The sequence below is a fragment of the Symphodus melops genome (genome assembly GCF_947650265.1).
Source record: "Symphodus melops genome assembly, chromosome: 16".
Classification (NCBI taxonomy): Eukaryota; Metazoa; Chordata; class Actinopteri; order Labriformes; family Labridae; genus Symphodus; species Symphodus melops.
In genome coordinates, this window is record NC_136706.1 from 4,052,748 (window position 1) to 4,071,952 (window position 19,205).

The window sequence follows — 19,205 nt, forward strand, 5'->3', positions numbered from 1 at the left end:
ATGCTATTGGTCAGCCTGGATCTTCATGTTCTCGGGAATTGCTATTATTTGTTCCCTTCTTTGCTCGCTAAAAAAGGTCACCTGGCATTTGCCATGAGGTTTTAATCGGCGTGTAAGCTGGAGAACACGCAAAATGGCTTTTACCGTAATAGAATTTCGGGGGCCTTAATTTTTGCCAGCTGTGTGCTTTTTTGGCTTTGGTATTGACAGAAATGTTGACGGACCGCAGGCCTACCCCTGAGGAACCCCTCCGAAGGGTAGAACCACAAATGCTGCTCCTGGGTGGGTTTAAATATCCTATCCTTTGGTTAATGGGTTTGATTTTCGGTATTATTAACTAATTCTAGATTGGTATGCAAGCAGTTAAAAGCTACCACCTTGGAGGAAGTCGATGATTGAAGGTCTTCAGTAAAAATGAGCAAGCTTCCACAAACATACCCATACATGTGTGCTAATAGCTTGTAAAAAAAAAAAAAAAAAAACCTTCAAGTTTAGGAGTTGAGTCATACCACTATTTTGCACGTGTGAAAACTCCACATTCAAGTCATCCCGTGTCACTTCCTCAATCCCCCTTCCTCAGCTCCCCTCACCTGTGATGATCAACCAAAGCTCGTCTTCGTCTTCATCTCCAACAGAAATGTACGAAGCAGTAGGGAGAAAGTGGTACAGGGAGGGTTTTCAAGCACACAGAATCCCGGCACATGTTCTGAGGCTGTGAGTGATAAATGATCACCACTGGGATACAAGAAAGCACTATTTATTTTCAAGTCCATTCTGTTTTAGCATGCTGCCTTTGTCCGGGTTTGTACGAACATGTGTTGCTGATTCATACACTTTATACACCAAGTGTTGCTGGAATTTCCTCTTTCTCCACTTTGAATCAAGCAGTGGTTTGATTAGGAGAGATATAGAGTGCGATTGCTGCCACATGTTTGAAGTTGAAGCCCTTTTTTTAAGGATTAACACGTAGTATAGTTCAAACTAGAATTAATTTCTGCTTTTCTTAGGTAAATCTCAGACAACAGGAGTTTTGGTTGATTTATACTCCATTCAGCCCTTTAAGCAAGAAGGACAGGACTCCAATAGTCCCTACCAATTTTTACTCCAGATTTATCTGAACATCTTGAACGACTCACCGACTCATAAAGGCAATTTCCATTTACCATTTCCACATTTGTCCACATTTTTATTTAGATTTTTTCTTTTTTGGCAATTGATTCTCATTTTTCACATACAAACTGTCGTCTCCACAAAGGGAAAGCCACAATGATGCTATACCATGTGCTCATAACGGTACACTGTGTACCCCTGAAAAGCCTGCTCATGGTTCTTATATGTATGCAATTGCATAACAGTTTATAGCTTTCAGATGGCTCTGTTTAAAAATGTTGCTATGTTTGCTAGTTAAGGGTATATGATTGGGAAGTGAACTAAAACACATGCTGTGTCCTCCCGCCGCGTCCTTAAATTGATAATTACACAGTAAGCCATTTAAGTGCCACTGAAGACCAGACCAAAGACACTTGTCTTGTGTTCCTTCTTGCAGATGGATCTCAGTTACTTAAACACTTCCTCGTGCTGTCAGGGACATTAGTGGTCTGTTCACACAGTGCATGTAATTTCCAATTATGACACATTGCCCTGTGTCACTAAGCTTCACAAAGCCAATACTTCCTCTCTCATATACCTATGGGAGACATAACCTCCATTTCAAACTCTGTCGGTACACATGGATGTAGTCAGGTTAAGTTTATTTTAAGTGCTCTCCACATGAACTGCTTACCTGCCGACCTTGAATGCCCAGTGATTTGCTAGTTGACAATACTACTTACCATAAAGTGAAACCAAAACACTTCTAATACCAATAACAAGTCTCCCACCAATTGCCAGTTTCCACACACACCACAGTCCGTCAGCGCCGCACCCCATGTTTGCTACCACTCCCATATATTTCCACAACAAGTGCTGCTGTCCGTCTCCAAAGCACACCGGCGGCGCCACTCCGCTCTGCTCCGTTTCAAATACGCAACAAGTCTATTTTTGACGGAGGGCGCTGCAAGCAAGCGTCAAGCTTCGCAGAGCAGAAAGTCGCAGACAGGAGAACACGTGAATGCACAGAGCATCTGGTCGATTTCAAAATAAAACACAATATGCAGACTCTTGATCATATATTCCATCGCTTCATCATGAAATGAGAAACAAATCAACAATATCAAGTTTCTTTCTGCTTCATCTTGCGACCTTGTGAACCCGTGAGGACAGACGCTCATTGCTGCACTCCGCTTTGCTCACGCTCCAGAAATAGACCGAGTGGGGCAGGGCGCCCGCCATCATATGTTTATCCGTATTTATCCATCTTAAATATTGGGCTGTTAAAGGAAATCAAAACTTGTGACCCAGCGTTGGTAAATAATAAGATCCTCAGTTGCAGAATGAAAGAGAAACCATAGATCAGCTCTCTCTTTATGCTACATGAGCAAGTACGTCGGCCATTTGATTCCTTCATTTTGTGATTTTATTTTGAACTCAGGATTATGTTATAATTCCATATGTTAGCCCCCGAACTGCTCTGTAGTCACGCATCAGTTCTGTGATTTATTCTGATTATCAAAACATCCACTGACATCATCATTCCTCTCCGTGACCACATCCAAATTCATAAAACATCAGAGCACTCACCGTCCTTTTTTTCCCTTTCTCATTGTTTGTCTTCTCTCGCTTGACCCTCCTTTTACTCCCTGCTGTATTTGGAGCTGTCTCTTTCTACTTTTAGCCTTTGTGAAGTAGCAGAAATCTGGCATTTAGCTGGCATTCCTCGCGTTGTAGCTCGCAATAAAAGATGGGGGAATAGACTTAAAAGGCATAATGAACACAGGCCAAATAACGTCAACGGTCAATCTTGAGGAGATCGTTCAATCAGGTATTTTTGTTAAAGATGAAGTGGTCTGCTTGGGATAATTTATTGTTCAGCCTGTTACTAAGCCTCCCTTTTACACTAACTGTAAGACAATTAACAAATCTTTACACCTGCATTGCCAAGGTTCAGGGAGGGACATTTTAAAAAACTCAATACGCAGCAAAAAATGTTAGTTTACAGTAAAATAAGTAGAGCTGCCACTTACTACTTTAAAGCTGGAGCTGATTAAAAACACTAAACCAATGTGCCAATGGAAAGCACCAACTGTAGCCTTATTATATGTTATATCTTGATATATGAAAGGTCTGGATTTCTTAATTTTCTGATGGTAATCCAGTCTGTTAATGAAGTAGTGAATGCATATAGATGCTGTGTGCTGGTGCTCTTGACATCTTCCATACTTAGCATGAAAGTTATGAAAGTTATGATATAAAGTATGTTTACAGCGAAACGTAACAAAAGGGGATTGCAGATTGAATTTATCCAGCTCACACAATAATCCTTCATAATGCGTCTATCGACATTGGTCGGAAATCAAAACCAAATGCTAATGATTTCAAAGTGAGACATATTGGCAGCCCCGCTTATCAGCCCTCAGCAGGTCTTAACTTCAGAATAAATGCATCCCAATTGAAATCAGAATCATGTTTTTAAGAAAGAAGAAAAAAAAAAAAAGGCAGAAAAATCTTCGAAAGAGCAGCCCTGCAACAGTGCAGGAATGTGTTTGGGGAAAACCTCCTATACACAGAGCTCTTTCTGTGAAAAGGTCAAATCATTCATTTGTGCAGTCCTTTTTCCTCTCCTCTGCAACCTTTTCTTACCATCCCCTTGTGCCCGAGCAGCCAGACTTACTCCCTCTGTTTATAAGTTGGCCCATGTATCATAAGCTAAGACTAAGCTGCCCTTTACCTTGTGTAGAAATAGTTGGAAATCCAACCGTTTGAGAGCTTTTAAACTATTTTGACAGCTCCATCTTTTTTTCCATCACCCCCATGAGCACTGGAAACTGGCGTTGTGTGTGTGTGTGTGTGTGGGGGGGGGTGCATGCGTGTTTAAATGAACAAGTGTGCGTCGCTCGCCTTCCCGTTAGCTGACATGAAAGATATTTCACAACTTGTGAAGTAGTGTTTTGTGAGAGGCGAGGGTGCTCGGTGCGATATCATTGTAACACTACCATATGCCCATAAAAGAAAGAAATCCTGTTTTCGTACAGTTTCTATAATGTCGTGTGTGCGGGAAGCTGCCAGTAAAAAGTCATATTTAATTTAGCCTTGAGCGTGGTGCTTGGGAAATGGCTCCCACTGGACAGGGCAGAGGTAAAACTCAAACACATGCCGAAGCAGTACAACGGTACAATCGTTGATAAGGAGAAAGGGTGCTTTCCTACAACTGGGAATGTATTCATGACAAAGCTGTGCACAATTGTTTTTCCTGTGTTGAAACATGAGTCGAAACAAATCATGAGGCCTTGTTTAGTTTGACAAAGACCAAAAGATGAAAGAGATGTTGAAGTGTCTGTTTTTTTAAGAGCTTTCACTTTATTTCTTCTGTCCTTCTTTAACCCCCTCACCCTCTCTTCTGTCGTCTCTCCTCCAGGTGAGGTCCTGAGCTTGATGGACGATCTGTTCTCTGGTCTGGGATCACCGTGTGTTGTTGCAGGACGGAGGAGCGGGGAGCATCCTCACTCTGTGTTATATTCAGTGGTCTTCAAGTGCCTGGAACCCGACAGTCTCTACAAGTAAGTCTGCCCATGCCAAGATTTCTAAGCTGCTTTAATTCGTATTTATTGTGGCTGTTGATTATTTCAAAGTATGAATAAACATGAGTCATACATTGTATTGTGTTGCAAATAGTACAGAAATAGTTTCAAAGGTTCATGCATTTGCCTTTGATGTATGGAAAGTCCCCATATTATTTCCAGAGCTCAATATGTATTTAAAAAATATATATATATGCAGAATAGAGCTTTTTTTCTCCTTTGACTCCTTGAACTGTGTATTTGAGTTCCTAACAGGGTATACATAAAGGTAACATAGTAACATACTGTATGCACTCCTAAAAATGTCTCAATCAGACTGCCCTCGATATCTTACCTATGAGAGACGATCTCTGTCGGACATCATTTTTCCTGCTGCGCTCCTCACATCAGCTCACGCCAACTTCAGGCCAAATGTTTTCTTGGGGCCAGTCAGGAAAATTTCACACATGCACCTCACCACGAAAATTTCAGGAACTTTTCTGCATTTGTTAAAACACCAATAGGTTCCAGGTGCCCTGCTTTGGTCTTGACTCGATCTTGATCCATAACTGTCATGGACTTGTCTCGGTTTCTGAGCACGCTGGTTTCGTGAATGTCTTGGTTACGGTTAGTGTGGTGTAGAGGCTGCAAAGCACAATTTTTACACTTTTACGTGCACACACCAGATACTCAATTTAAGGATATTTTAATAAATATCTTTTCTATTTAAAGGTCTACTTTTTTTGCTTAATGTGATTGTCTTTGCTTCTTTTTCGATTCATTTTTCAGAGAGTTCATCCTTGACTTTGTTTTGCCAAAAAGTGATCTGTATTTCATTGCTCTTTAAATTGCTTTGCGTATAAATGGTGCTCTATATGTGAACCTTGTTTTTCCAACTAGAATTTTTGGATTTCCATTTTCAGAGGGTAATAACATTTTTATTTTATTTAATTTTTTTCAATTTCCCACTGGGAATTGCGCTCTGTATTTTCTATGAGTACTATTTGTCTCCCTCTCCATCTTGAAACAAATCCACAAGAACAGCAATAATGAGTGAGCTAGACAGGGCGCAGATGTTGTTGTGGCTGTCACTGGACATATGAAACACACTGTCCTCTCAGCTTTTTGGCTGTCCTCTCAGGCTTTGTTAGCTGTGTCGAGTTCTTTAATGCCCTTGCTATTTGGTGGCCTTGGCTTGTTTTGGGAGTCCTAATACAATCCTTGTAAAAGAAGCAGGCAGGATTTAAACATGGGAAACTCGATCAAAACAGATTTTTTGTACACTATACCAGTAAAATGTAGAAAATACCAACTTTTTAATAACACAAACCCACATTTTACTTACTATAAAGGCTGAGTGCTAGGGTTTGGGTTTATCCAAAAATCATACCCACATATAGGATGATATAAGATTAAAATATAGCAGATCATCTCCTTCTCGTTTTACCCCGCAGGTGACCTTAATTTAAGTTTATTTAGTTGTGTCAAACACTGGCAGTGCAGGATACAGGTGAGGTCTTTTTATTGCAATATGAGTGGGTGTGTTTGTGTATTTAAGCCAAAGGGAACGTGATTGATGGTTTAATAGAGCAATACCAACAAGCTATTTAACTTAATGTCTCCCAACTACACAGCTATATAACAGTTAAATAGGTTCCATGAGATGTTTTCTAATTCATCTAACATAAACAGAGTATGCAGTAGCTAATGAGCCTGTCAGATTTACATAACAGATTGAATCCTGGGAAGGGCAGTGGAGCACATGTTTGGATAGGTTTTCCTGTCTTTGACGCAATAGAGAACTTCTAAGAACTGAGTGTTTAAACAAAGGAAAAGGTCATAAAAAAGGAAGCTGTCAACAGTCATGTCTCGAGGCTGATTGCCAAGGTAAAGCACAATTAATATCTATTTAGTTAAAGAAAAATAACAGTTTTAAGTTTACTGAAGGCTTTGGCAAGGGGAGGACAAAAAGTGAGAGAATAACTATTAGTTTGATTGGTAGAAGTCATGCCTCCACGAACAAAAAACCTGCAACAAGAGCCTAACATCCAACTTTGTTGCAGTGTTATCTTTGTTTAGGCATTCTCCACAGTGTTGTTTCTCTGATAAGAGCAGAATTTACGTTGGAATTACGTCTGAGGGCACATCTGTTCGCAGCCAGCCCTGCTTGTCTTAATCAAGAGACTGATAAGGCCTTTTACTGGTATTGGCTTTACACTTGATCATTACCAAAGCTGCTGTGGGCCCAGTGTACTCCTGCAAACTTAAACCTTCTTTTCTCGATGAAAAGTTACTGACTTTATGTTAAAAGCGGAATTTAAAACAGTATGATAATCATCAAGTACAAATGGACTGGGAATGATGTAGTAGTTTGTTGGGACCATTGATGTCCAAAGATAAAGTCTTAAAGCAGAATATACTTTTAAAGAATCTGGAAAGGAGCACAAACCCATATGTACAAGGACAGAAATAGATTGACAACCAAGAAAAAAGAGAAGAAGTCACAACTAGGAGACCAAAGTAATGGTTTTTAAAGTTAGTAAACAGACAATCTTTTCTTTTAGTATTATTAATGTTGTGTTGGATTGATATTGTTCTCCTTTTTAATGAATCCTTTTTAAAAACTGCATTTAAATGGAGCCTAGCATGAAAATTCAATGGGTTTATTAGACAGTATAAATCAAATTCCCATGTTCAACTGCTTGAATCTTGTTTCTTCACTGGTAGAATCTTTCTTTTTCCAGCATCTTGACCTAAAGGCTTCAGGACTAAAATAAGGGACGTAGTCTTCATGGTCCTCCACTGGTTTTTCATTTGACTGTATGAGTTGCGAACAGACAGCCGGGGTCGAGGACAATAACAGGTTAAATGACAATGACAGTTTCCCTGTCTGGCGTTGGTGTGTTGAGTCCAACACTATATTGGCATCTTGCCTTCGAATCGATGCTACTTGTAATTGGACGTCCATGTCGATGGACACACCCCCAACATCATTCATACATAGATACTAGATGTATGAACTAGCATTTCTCTTTAAAGAGTTAAAGCCTTTATTTAAATAAGGAGAGTAGATTCACCTGGTGCAGATTACTTGAATAATATAACTACATGTGATTGAAAACAAGAAGCATTGTAGGAAATTGTGTCATTGGTTACCTAACAGGCCCAATGAGCTTGGCTTGATTAGGGTAAAAGCTGTTCAAGGTAATGTTAGCAAGAGGGTCAGGTCTGTTTTCTGGAAATTTCTCAGTCTCCAGAAATATCTGGTGCATACATTTAGACCTGCTGAATGACTTTAATGGGGTGTTTTCATCATTACATTCATTTGGACTGTGGGTCCTGCTGAACTGTGAGTGAGATCATTCAGAGCTGTTTTTTTTTTTTTTTTAATTCATAATGTAAGGCAAACCAGTTTTATTTATGGCTGCTGTACCAGTCTAATGCCACTTAGATCTCAGGATTTCAAAGTCATGAGATATTGTATGCTGCCATAAATTCTTCAGGGCAGCGAGAAACGATTCTATGTGGCTGTGATTGTGGACTGGTTCAACTGATGTGTGTCCAAACGCTGATGTCATGGAAAAGGCATCCCCTACTGCCCTGGCTTCTCCCGGCATGCCAAAAATACTGCCCTAATTGATCCTCTCTCACTCTAACTTTCCCTCATTACGCCTTCTCCTGCTCTGTCTTTCTCCCTGCTCTACGTCTTGTCATCTCTTGTTCGGCCATCGCTCCACTGTCTCATTAAATTAGAAGACAATGGTTACTTTAATGGCAACATTGTTAATTTACAAAAACATTAATCTGCCATTCGTCCACCTCATTGTTTGCTGAGCTTTCAAAACCAAGGGAGCCAGACAGCCCTGGAAGAGATGTAAGAGACCCGGAATTAGAGATGGGGTTAGACTGCATGGAGCTATATGCAAGCAATGTAGATAGAAAGAATAAAGAGACCAAAGAAAGTGTGTGTGTGTGTGTGTGTGTGTGTTAGTGGGTGGCTGGCATGGTTGTGTGTGTCTTTCCTAGTTCTGTTACTTGGTGTTTTGACATTCTCATGGCAGGCCAGACCGTTTCTGGTTCCTTTGTTCTCCCAGGCGATCTTTATCATCACTTAGTGCATGTACTATACTCAGACACCACACTCTGTCTATCAAACAGAGTTCACGGTTTACTGCTACAATCTGTATCTATGAATGAAATTGTCATATAGTGTAAAAGACTCCTGTCCCAATTCCTATTTGCATGATAAAGAAAGCTCTGAAAGGTGTTGTTTATTGTTACAAGATACATTTCTGTTATCCCACTTTTTACCCAAATAAAATGCAGATTTCCAATGGTGACTCACAATGAGGCTTTACCTCCTGGCTGTTAGAGCTTTACTACAGTGCATAATGATCTTGTAATTGCTTAAGGGTGGAAGGGGAAATGGTACCTGTCACCGATGCCAACCATTTTAAACCACCAAAAAAACAGCAGTAAAAGGGTGGCAAGCTCACATCCTGGGTCCCAAAGAAAACTTTTAACAAATTGCCTTGATTAAACTCCTCTTGTCTCCTACCTCATTGTATCCATCTGCACGTTATGTGGCCACATAATTTAAACAGTGTGACTGTTACATGCTGGCATTGTTTTGCTGGGCAGAGGAGCCAGTGAGGCCTGTGTGTCTTTTGTGAGGTTCTTGGGGAATACCACATCTACCCCGCTGAATAACAAGAGCAGACAAACTATGCAAGCTATGTCCAAACAGGTCATGTTACAAACAACACAATCATTTGACAACATTGGGGCAGCCCTTAAAAGACATTGTCTGAAAAAAAAAGCAAATGGTTTTCGGAAGAAAAGAAAGTTTTGTAAAAACAATAATACACTAATTTCTTTATTTCCATGTATTCTTTAAGGGCTTGAAAATGGAATGTCATCTCAGTTGTTCATTTTGTCTGACTGTTTTGTGGTTTCCTCTCTGTTGTTCTGTTGTTTTTACAGTGGTAGCTCTGTGGAAATACCACTGAAAGCTTACAGTTTTTCATAACTACTCACAAACATTTCTCAATACTGGATTCACTTTTGCAAAACTTTGGCAGCAGTCGGAAAAAACAATTCATGTGCTCCAAAGGATGAGTGCCACAGCTTTTTGTAGCATACCTCATTACTGTCTTGCTGCTTTCGATGAAACAAAGCTGAGAGGATAGTCAAGGAGATCAGGCACTACTACACTTAAAGTGCCAGCACTTTATTTATATTTTGCCATTCTTATTATTCTGTCTTTGTTATAACGGGTTTTTTTTTAATAGGTCTGGGTTTTTCTAACTGTCATGTGGCCTGTTTTTAACCATCTAGCAGACTTTCTCTTCAATGAATCTTGTCTTCCTTTTTATGTATGGATGTCTGTTTGTTTGTTCTGCCTGGTTCGAGGATAATGGCATTTCACTTCATCTCTGCAAAGACTTTTTCATAGAAGTGACAATAAATTCAAGATGTTGACAAAGTCCTGAGAAGTCTACTAAGCAGCCAAAAACCAATAAAATCACCCAGGTGTCCTTCTCACTCCGGCACATCATGAATTTAAGCTCGATTTACATTATGCTAACATAAACCTATTTACTAGTAGACTAGTGTTATATTTGTCTTTCAAACTTTTGTTAAGTAACAACATTTACTTTTTGGTTGAAAGTTGAAAGGATTCAGACTATTCTAATGGCTGTCTCTTACAAAAGCTACAACTAGCTACAGTAGCAGCAGGTTAGCTCGTTGTGCCCTAAAAAGGAATAATCAGCTGTCTTCCCCCTGCCAAAAATGTTGTCTGCCAACTCCTCTGAAGTTCACAAGTACTTCATTTTATTTAGTTTGTTTCGGTCTCTTGTAAATCAAAAATGTCAACCCACCTTTAAATGGCATTATGTGCTGCATGTTTTCTTGGTTAGACAACCTTGCTTGTGCAACCTTTGTTGGTTTCCTGGTGCTGGCTTTGTAATTGTCCAACAATAATATAATATAATATGATATTTATATATAATGATAAGCAGAACGAATTACCATTTGTTGGTGGAGATGGCGCCCAATGTGAGGTAACATTCAGTCTTTTTACTGGTCACAGGTTTGACTCTTGGTCCTGTTGCTATGTTTGTTACCAAATGTTCTGTCTCTCTTGAGCTGTCCTATCACAAAAGACAAAACATCTCGCAAGTTTTTAAAAATCCTGCAGTGTTCTTCCTTACACTTCATAAGGTTGAGCAGAAGAAGTCAAAATGTCATCTGCGTAAAGAAGCTATAGAGCTGGTTGTATCGTCACAAACTTAATAGCAAGTTAAGCTATAGACATGGCTCTTTTTTGGTTTTATATCTTTGGCAACCAAATGAATAAGAGCTGCTTATTCAGGACACTCAGAGGTCAGTAAAGTAGATTGTTCATTTATTTTGGTGTGGTTCCTGTGGTTGCCATGGTCACACAAGGGAAGCTGCCATTGCAAGTTTAAAGTTCAAAACAGTCATCAAGACAGTAGAATAGCTATGCACATTTGTGAGTGGCATCAGCCCCTTTTTCTATCTGAGCATTTGCGAGCATATTGATGTTAAATCTCTACTATATGAATAGTTCTTCTCTGCACTTGTTCTTATTCAAGAGTAGACACACTGGCATTTTCAAAAGGACATGTAAAGGTCATGTGTTTTCTGTTCCCAGCTGTGCAGCCCTACATTACTTGAGATGCATTACATTTTCCCAGCGTGTCCTTTTTCCTATTGCAATGTCTTGAACTGTTCACTGGTGTATCTTATCAGGATTCTGAGCGTCCCTGAAGTCTGTCATGGAGCCCAAAAATTCTGATATTTGGCATTTCCAAATAGAGGAACTTTGTCCTCATAGGGTACTTGGAGTCAGGCTAGATGCCCTTTTACTCCTGTCTCTTTTGCTGTTGTGGTTACAGGCTGCACTCATTTTCAAATTTAATTCAATCTCACTTTCCCTGCCTTCTGGTTTCAAAGACATTTTCCGAAATAATTATGGATGTCAGCGTATGCCTCTACGCTGTATGATCAAATATAATATGATCTGACAAGACCTTCAACTCATTTAGCACATAAAGGAACTCTGAAGATTTGAAAAACTTTCAGATACTTTAAGATACCAAATATTTTAAAACCAAATTCACAGCCATTTGGCAAATAATGTGTGATTCTGATAGAATTTTAAGCTAATTATTTGAGCTGGAGTTTAATGTGACCTGGTTTTGTATTGTCTGTGAAAAATAATAAAAGTGCCTTTGTTGTGTTTGCAGGTTCACACTCCATGCAGTGGACAGTCGAGGCAGCCGGTCGGAGTCAAGCTTTGTCTCTGTACGAACATCTTGTCCAATGGTGGATGACAGTAGAGCTGAAGGTACTCTCACCTTATTGTCCTTTATTTTGCTATTTCTATTTCAACCTTTTGTGAATCTCAAGAGCTTATATTTCTGACAGGACAACTTTGCATTTGTTAAAATGTTTTTGCTTTGTTTTTGGGGGGTTTTTTTTCGATTAAATGCTTGATGCCTGTATACAAACTTCTTAATCAGAACACTTAATTTAGCATCCATGTTAAGGAGGAAGCTAGACTGATTTTAACTGGTTGAAGTTATTATGCTCACGTAGACACAGCTATTGTCATATTGACTTTCCGAACACAAGCTTAGACATACATTGTTACCATTCTACCTTTGATTCATCTTACACAAGTGAAACCAGCCAGTGTCATCAATTATTACTTATGATGTTTCGTGTTTGAAGTTTTGTAAAAAATTACAGGAAGGAGGTCAAGATTCATATCCCGTTTTCTTTGATCATAATGCAGTCTTTATTCCAAATATGATTATAAAAAACGAGTTGTGCCAAAATGTAAAGGGGCACTCCAGCAATTTAACATGGCAGCTTTCATTTACTAATCATGCAGAGTTTGCCAGGCAGACTTGGCCTGAACAAGTCAAGTTGCATTTCAGAAAGTTCCTGAGTCAGTACATACAGTATGAGGCTTGACCTTTTTCAAAGGGGTAAAAAACAGGATATCTCAGCCTCTGTGGCATATATTTTCACTATATTTTTGTTGACACTTCTCTCTTAAATGTCCTCAACCTTCAACTGACGACCATTTCTTTCTTTGTTTCTCTTCTTTGTCTGTCTCTTTCCTCCTGGCAGAGATAGCGGACAAGGTGTACAACTTGTATAACGGCTACACTAGCGGCAAGGAGCAGCAGATGGCCTACAACACACTGATGGAGATCTCGTCTCCGCTACTATACAGAGTCCAGCATCACTACAACTCCCATTATGAGAAGTTTGGAGACTTTGTGTGGCGTAGTGAGGACGAGCTGGGTCCCAGGTGAGAAAATCTGGAAGCATGAAAGCCTTAGGAGACGCAGATTCAGATTTTTCCAAATGTAGTTTGTATTATAAAGTCTACTAACTTCCACATTTTTTTCAGTCTGCTCCTATTTATCCGAGAGTCCTTGTCATGTTGTTTATTGACATTGTTTTGTCATTTAGGATCACTTACAGCCATTCTGAGGTTTCTTACATAACAAAAGCCAAAGCTGTCTGGACTGGTGCTGCCAGATTCAGACCATTGAGCCATTTCTCATGGCGTGATCTGCACCCCCTCTGAGCTGGAGAACCATTGCACAATTACCCCCCCCAACCACCACCACCACCACCACCTTTCTTTTGCCTCCCCTTTTCCAGAGTGCTTCCACTGGAAAGCAAGTGGGCAAGGTCATTGTGAAAACTGTGGGGTTACATGCACTCCTCACATTACCATGGCGATGCCAAAAAAGTGTTTGACAGCCAAGGAAAACACTCCGTTTGACAGGCAGCTAACACTAACTCAACTTCAAACTCCATTTCCTCTTCTTTCTCGTTAAAAAAATAAAAGAAGGTTCCTCCTTATCCACAACACCCCACCCCAACATCCCCTCTCTCCTGACCCTTCTAACAGGGTTACCCCCACTGATAGACAGCTGCACGAACAGACGGTGAGACATTACGACAATGTGGATACAGGAAGCTTACTGACTAACAAAAAAAAAAGTTTAGGGGGGGAAAAACTTCATGTATGAATGTCTGACAGGAAGTTGGTCTAGTGCTGATGATAGCAACAGGGGAGCTTAAGTTACGGTCAAAATGTTTTGGTTTGTACACCCCCACTGCCTGGAAGCTCTCCTTTTCAAGCCATAAATAAGATAATAATCGTGGAATAACTTTGGTCTGCAAGAAGATTATGCTTCCCTCTGATTGGTGAAGGGGGGTGGGAGTCAAGGGTTGGCCATTGGGACTTAATATGGGGAATTGGGGTGGTCGGATGGTGTGTGGGCAGTAGTGATGGAGGTTGGGGGGGATGAGCGAGCACAGATTATTTACTGCCTGAAGTTGGCAGGGTTGAGCCTCGTTGGGGTAATTTACAAGCAGGCTCTATTGGTGGTGCCTTTTAAAAGGTAACAGAATGGCCAAGTGAAACGTAAGCACAGTCAGCGCTCCCTCCTGGAGACGAGAATCCCAGGAGCCCCTGAATGTCCACCAGTATTATGAAAAAACTAAAGAAAGTAGCTCAATTCATAATTGTTGTGTACTTTGAACATGCTGTGATACATGCTTACTGCTATTCTTTACTGTAAACAAGTCTATTATCTTCTTCTGCAATGTGCTTTTTCTCTTTCTATTTCCACACATCCTCCATTCAGGGTTGTTTTTTAGTTCTGGGCTCCATTCTCTTGAAGCGTTGTTTGTGTCGTAATCAATTACTCAGGATAGACTTAATCAAAATCCAATGATGAAATCTTTGACTTAGAAGTTGCCTTAGTTGCAACCTCCAGAGAGTTTACCAAGACATATTATTTGAAGTGTCTTTTTTTTTTAAGTGTTTGTTTGGATTACTTTTAATGCGGTTAATTTGTTCCTCGCCAACGTGCTTGCAAGCCTCCCTTGATTATGTGTTTGGTATTCTGTTGTTTCAGACGTAAGAATTCAAGGGAAATGAGAAAATGTTTAACCCCCCCTTTTTTCAGCAAATAAGTGAAAAGGATGTCTGTACTCCTTACTTAACTAAAGACAGATGTTGATGCTCAGCAGACACTGCTTTTCAAAACAAATGGAATTCTGCCCCTTCTCCACGTGTGTTTTCCTCATTTCAGCGTCCATATGAACTTAACAACCTTGAAGCTTGTAGCCTACGGAAGGTGTACGTGTGTTTTGCAAGTACAGAAAAGAAGCATTTCTGTACTGTGTGTGTGTGTGTGTGTGTGTGTCTGTGTGTCTGTGTGTGTGTGTCTGTCTTGTGAGGCATCTTTTCAAAATTAAAGGTAACCTGACGGATGGCCCTTTCATGTCATAAACAGCAGCTCCAGACTCTGGACCCCGAGACAAAATTATTAGTTTCACTGACTTTAGACAGCTGCCTCTGGAGAAGTGTTCAACAGAGTCTGTATCTGACAACTCAAAATACAATTGCCTGTGGTGTTTTTTTTTATCGAGTCTGGCATTCCAATCAAAGTGACAGGAGAGATCTTGTTGCATTGTTATTCAATACTGGTATCATTTAAAGCTGTTATTTGTGTTGCAAACAAAATGCCAGGGGAGGCAGAAAATAAAGCCCCAATCTGACATTTGCCAGTTTTTCTCTTTGTTTTGTTAAATATATGTTGACAATGAGGCGCCAGATGAATGACAGAGCACTGTTTCCGGTAATCAGAGATCAGCAATTTTCCTGCAAGGTCACACTTTGAGCTGCTATGCTGATATAATGTTTACCTGCTTTATTCCAGCCATGCAAATTGTTTAAACGTGGAGAACTCACACATTGTTATTTCACTGTAGCCTACATTTTTTAGAAGTAAAAAAATATATATTAGAAAAGGCAGGGAAATGGTATCATAAAACAACCTATTCGATAACCCCAGTTGAAATGTAAAAGCTGTTAGCATTCATCCTTTGCCCAGTTCACACAAGCTACCTTTTAATGGTGTCACAGTTGGGGGAAAAAAGGAAAGGTTCATAAAAAAAGGAGATATATTAACTGGCAAAACAAAATGATAGCTGGCATCGTAAAATGTTATGCTAGCAAACGGAAATGTTAGCAAGCATCGAGAAACGTTTGTATTTAAGAAAAGCGTAAGCTAGCAATGGAAATGTTAAAAACAAAAAACAATAGAAAGCAAACCTAAAGGTTAGCCAGCTAATGGAAATGTTAACTAACAAATGAAAATGGAAGCAAGCAAATGGAAACGTCTGTTAACAAAGAAAAGGTTACTTAGTAAACAGAAATGTTAGCTAGCAAAGGCAAGTCTCTTCTTGGAAGTGCCTGAATGCTTATGTCAGCTTCTGTAACCTGTGGTGTGGGGTTACATTGTTTTATGGTGAAATATTGCCCAATGTCCCACTTCATTTCACTCTTCATTATTCTTGTAGTTTCTGATCAGCGCTCAGACTCATATAACAGATAAATTGAGGACATATAGGACTGCACATTCAGGCATGATTGTGGCAAACAGTTTTTGTGTCAACTTGATTTCAGATCCGATATCAGACTTTTTATTACATCTGCTTTTGGGGCTGTAATAACACATTCTTTGCCATAAAGCTGTAAAACTACTGTAGTGTTATTTGTAGTCCTTTTTGGCAATGTGCTAGCCCAGTACATTTCCGAAGCTTGCTTTCATTTTTTTTACATTACTAGCTAAAGTTTGTAGATAATATTACTGCTTTTAAATATGCTTTTGTCAGAAATTTGTGCTTTTATTACACTCATTCACTAAACGAGCGAACAAATGTCATGTTGATGTAAATGCAAAACACGTTTCTGAGATCCCGTGATCACTTTTTCTCTATTTGTTTTTCTTCAATAGAAAAGCCAACCTGATACTTCATAGGGTGGAGAAGATAAGTCACTACTGCCGGTCCCTCTTGCGCAGCACCCACATCCAGAGCCGCACCGACACCATGGCATACGTCTACTGCAGGAGCGAAGAGGGCAGACCTCCTGGTAACACGTGGCACAGCTCTTTACATGAAAGTCGCACCACCTGTATGGAAAAGCTGATATCTGTACAGCGAAACACTTACAGCAACACCAAACTCCGATGAGACTGGAATTTGGAGACGAGTGGTGCGTTGTTGTTTTTACCACTGCAAAATGACATCACTGACTAATGTACCTCGTCGACCTCTCCGCAGCAGGTGTCTCTCAAGTGACCAGGGGATTTAAAAACCAGGAGAGCCTAAAAAACCTCAGAATTCACTGGACATTGTGTTAAAAGCTACTGAGAACCCTATTTTTCCGTGGCTTACTTTTACAATGAGACAGATGTTAAAAAAAAATAAAAAAAAAACCTTCAGCAAGCATATTTCTCAATTGCAAAATGCCAGTGATTGCACATATCAATGAGAAACTGCAGTGTGAACATGTAAAATATCATTCAGCCAAGAGAAAATCTTGTTGGCTTAAATACTTTGAATGTAATAATGTAGTTCCCTTTTGGTGCTTTGAAGCTTACCTGGAACACTTTAAAAGAGAAAAAAGGAAAAAAAATCCACAGCATAACTTATTTGCCTTTACTAGATTCAGTTTGAAAGAGAAATTGAAATGTGTTAAAGCCATTTGATTTTTTGTTCGTTTTGCACAAGTGAACATCAATATATAAAAAAAGCTTTGTTTCATGAATTTAAATTCCAGTAAGTGAGAACAATGCAGTAATTCTTGTATATTACTTTTGACAGATTCAGTTGAAATCACAAGGCTTTGTGCGGTAACAGCATTGGCAGATAGGCTACAACAGCCTGTGGAAATTATGCAAAGACGGAATGGCTTGAATTCAAACATCATTTTCATTCATGGGCTCTTGTTTGGCATTAATGCTGACACAGCAATCCTTTTGTCTTCAATACCACAGTAACGAAAATAAACACCATCAAATATTAACTCATGTCAAGGACAATTACTTCTCAGATTAATTGATGGACCTCAAGACAAGAATGATGCCATGCTGTTGCCACATGCAAATACATGTGTTGTATGTTACTAGTGGCTTCTCACAACTATAAATGATGAAAAAAGGAAACAACACATTAAAGGTAGCTCTAATGATTTCTTCAAAAAGCGTTACAGTTTTGTATTCCAATGAAAATGTGCGTTTTGTTTTTTATGCACTAATAACAGAACCAGTATTCGACTTGACAGTGAGGTCACGATGAGATTGTGTTACAATAAGAGGCAGAGGTGGGCACAGTTAAACAAACAATGACGTTAACTTCACTATCAGTAATTCTGTAAGTAATTAACTGTGTTGTCAGAAAACAACAAAAACAGTAACTTTCCACAATGTCAATAGATTCTAGTTCCTAAGAATCCATGATCACAGAGAAAAGTAAAAATGACACATATCTGTGTTAAAAATCAAATGATAGAAACCTTGTGATGTATCACCTCCCTCGCTGATTGTAAAAGTGTTTTCTCATTATCATCATCCCTTAAACAGCTGCTCTGTGCTATTCTTCGATAGAAAGATGTGATCATTGGGATTTAAACCATTTAAAGATCCTACCAACACAGCAGCCACAATCTACACATCCGTCAGACCATCGACAAACAAACAAGTCTTTCTGATTCACTTTTCTTACCATCAAATGGTCTTAAATTTACTTCAATTATTTTTAGAGCGGGAAATATTACAACAAAAACAGTCCTGTTCCAACGGCAAGAGTCACCATGATTCAAAGCCGTTAAAAGACTTAATCCAAACACAATGCATCCATGAATCTCTCTAACGTCACTCTGTTGACGTTAACCAGACCAAACGTGTACCAGACGTTAAATGTTTTGATAATCATTTTTCTAATTAACATCCCCATTAAAAATTACAATACAAAATCCACTATGTTAATTTATGAGTACGGGACATGTGATCACGGCGATTATAGAACAAACATGACCTATGGAAAGTCAAAATAAAGTAGTGGTGTCCAAACTGTCAACACAAGGTACTGTCCATGGGGTAAAGACTTTCATTTCCAATCCTCTGTCATATCTTCAAAGCCATGGATATTGTTTTGATGATGATAAACAATGCCTTTTTTCAATACTTTCATGCCATGTTATATGAATTGTAATAATAAATTATTATATTGTACATTTGAAATTGTAAAAAGAAAACATATGTATTATTAAGTGGCTTTGATTGTCTTTTTCTGAAGAATGTGAAATATTAAATATGTATATAAAATCAGAAGACTTTTCTTTCTTCACTTTAAAATTATATGGGTAGAGTAATGGCTGTATATATCCGCAAACAAAATGAATAGTGATGGAACCGAACAGACTTTTTATTTGTTTTTATTGTTCAAGCGTTTTTTTCAAAAACTTCTAAGTTTGACATTCAAATGTAAAAAAAACACAATCCTGTATAATCTTGCTCTGGCACATCCGCTCTTAGATTTTGTTCTTAGCTCAGAACAAATGCTAGATAACAAAACTTTATTTCAAAATCTTCTTAAAATATGTTTGTGTGTTGTGAGAACAATGGTTGGTGTAAGAGG

The 19,205-nt window shown here is 39.1% G+C and overlaps 1 protein-coding gene across 1 annotated transcript in view; it reads left to right on the plus strand.

Moving 5' to 3' along the window:
* astn2 (astrotactin 2) overlaps positions 1-18,567 on the plus strand; it is a 278,125-nt gene extending 259,558 nt beyond the window's left edge. Inside the window, exons 20-23 of the mRNA XM_079363577.1 lie at positions 4,514-4,655; positions 11,930-12,030; positions 12,822-13,005; positions 16,520-18,567. Coding sequence (XP_079219703.1) covers positions 4,514-4,655; positions 11,930-12,030; positions 12,822-13,005; positions 16,520-16,757 — 665 coding nt within the window. The 3' untranslated portion in view covers positions 16,758-18,567. The remainder of the gene's footprint in view (positions 1-4,513; positions 4,656-11,929; positions 12,031-12,821; positions 13,006-16,519) is intronic.
* Positions 18,568-19,205: the final 638 nt, after the last annotated feature.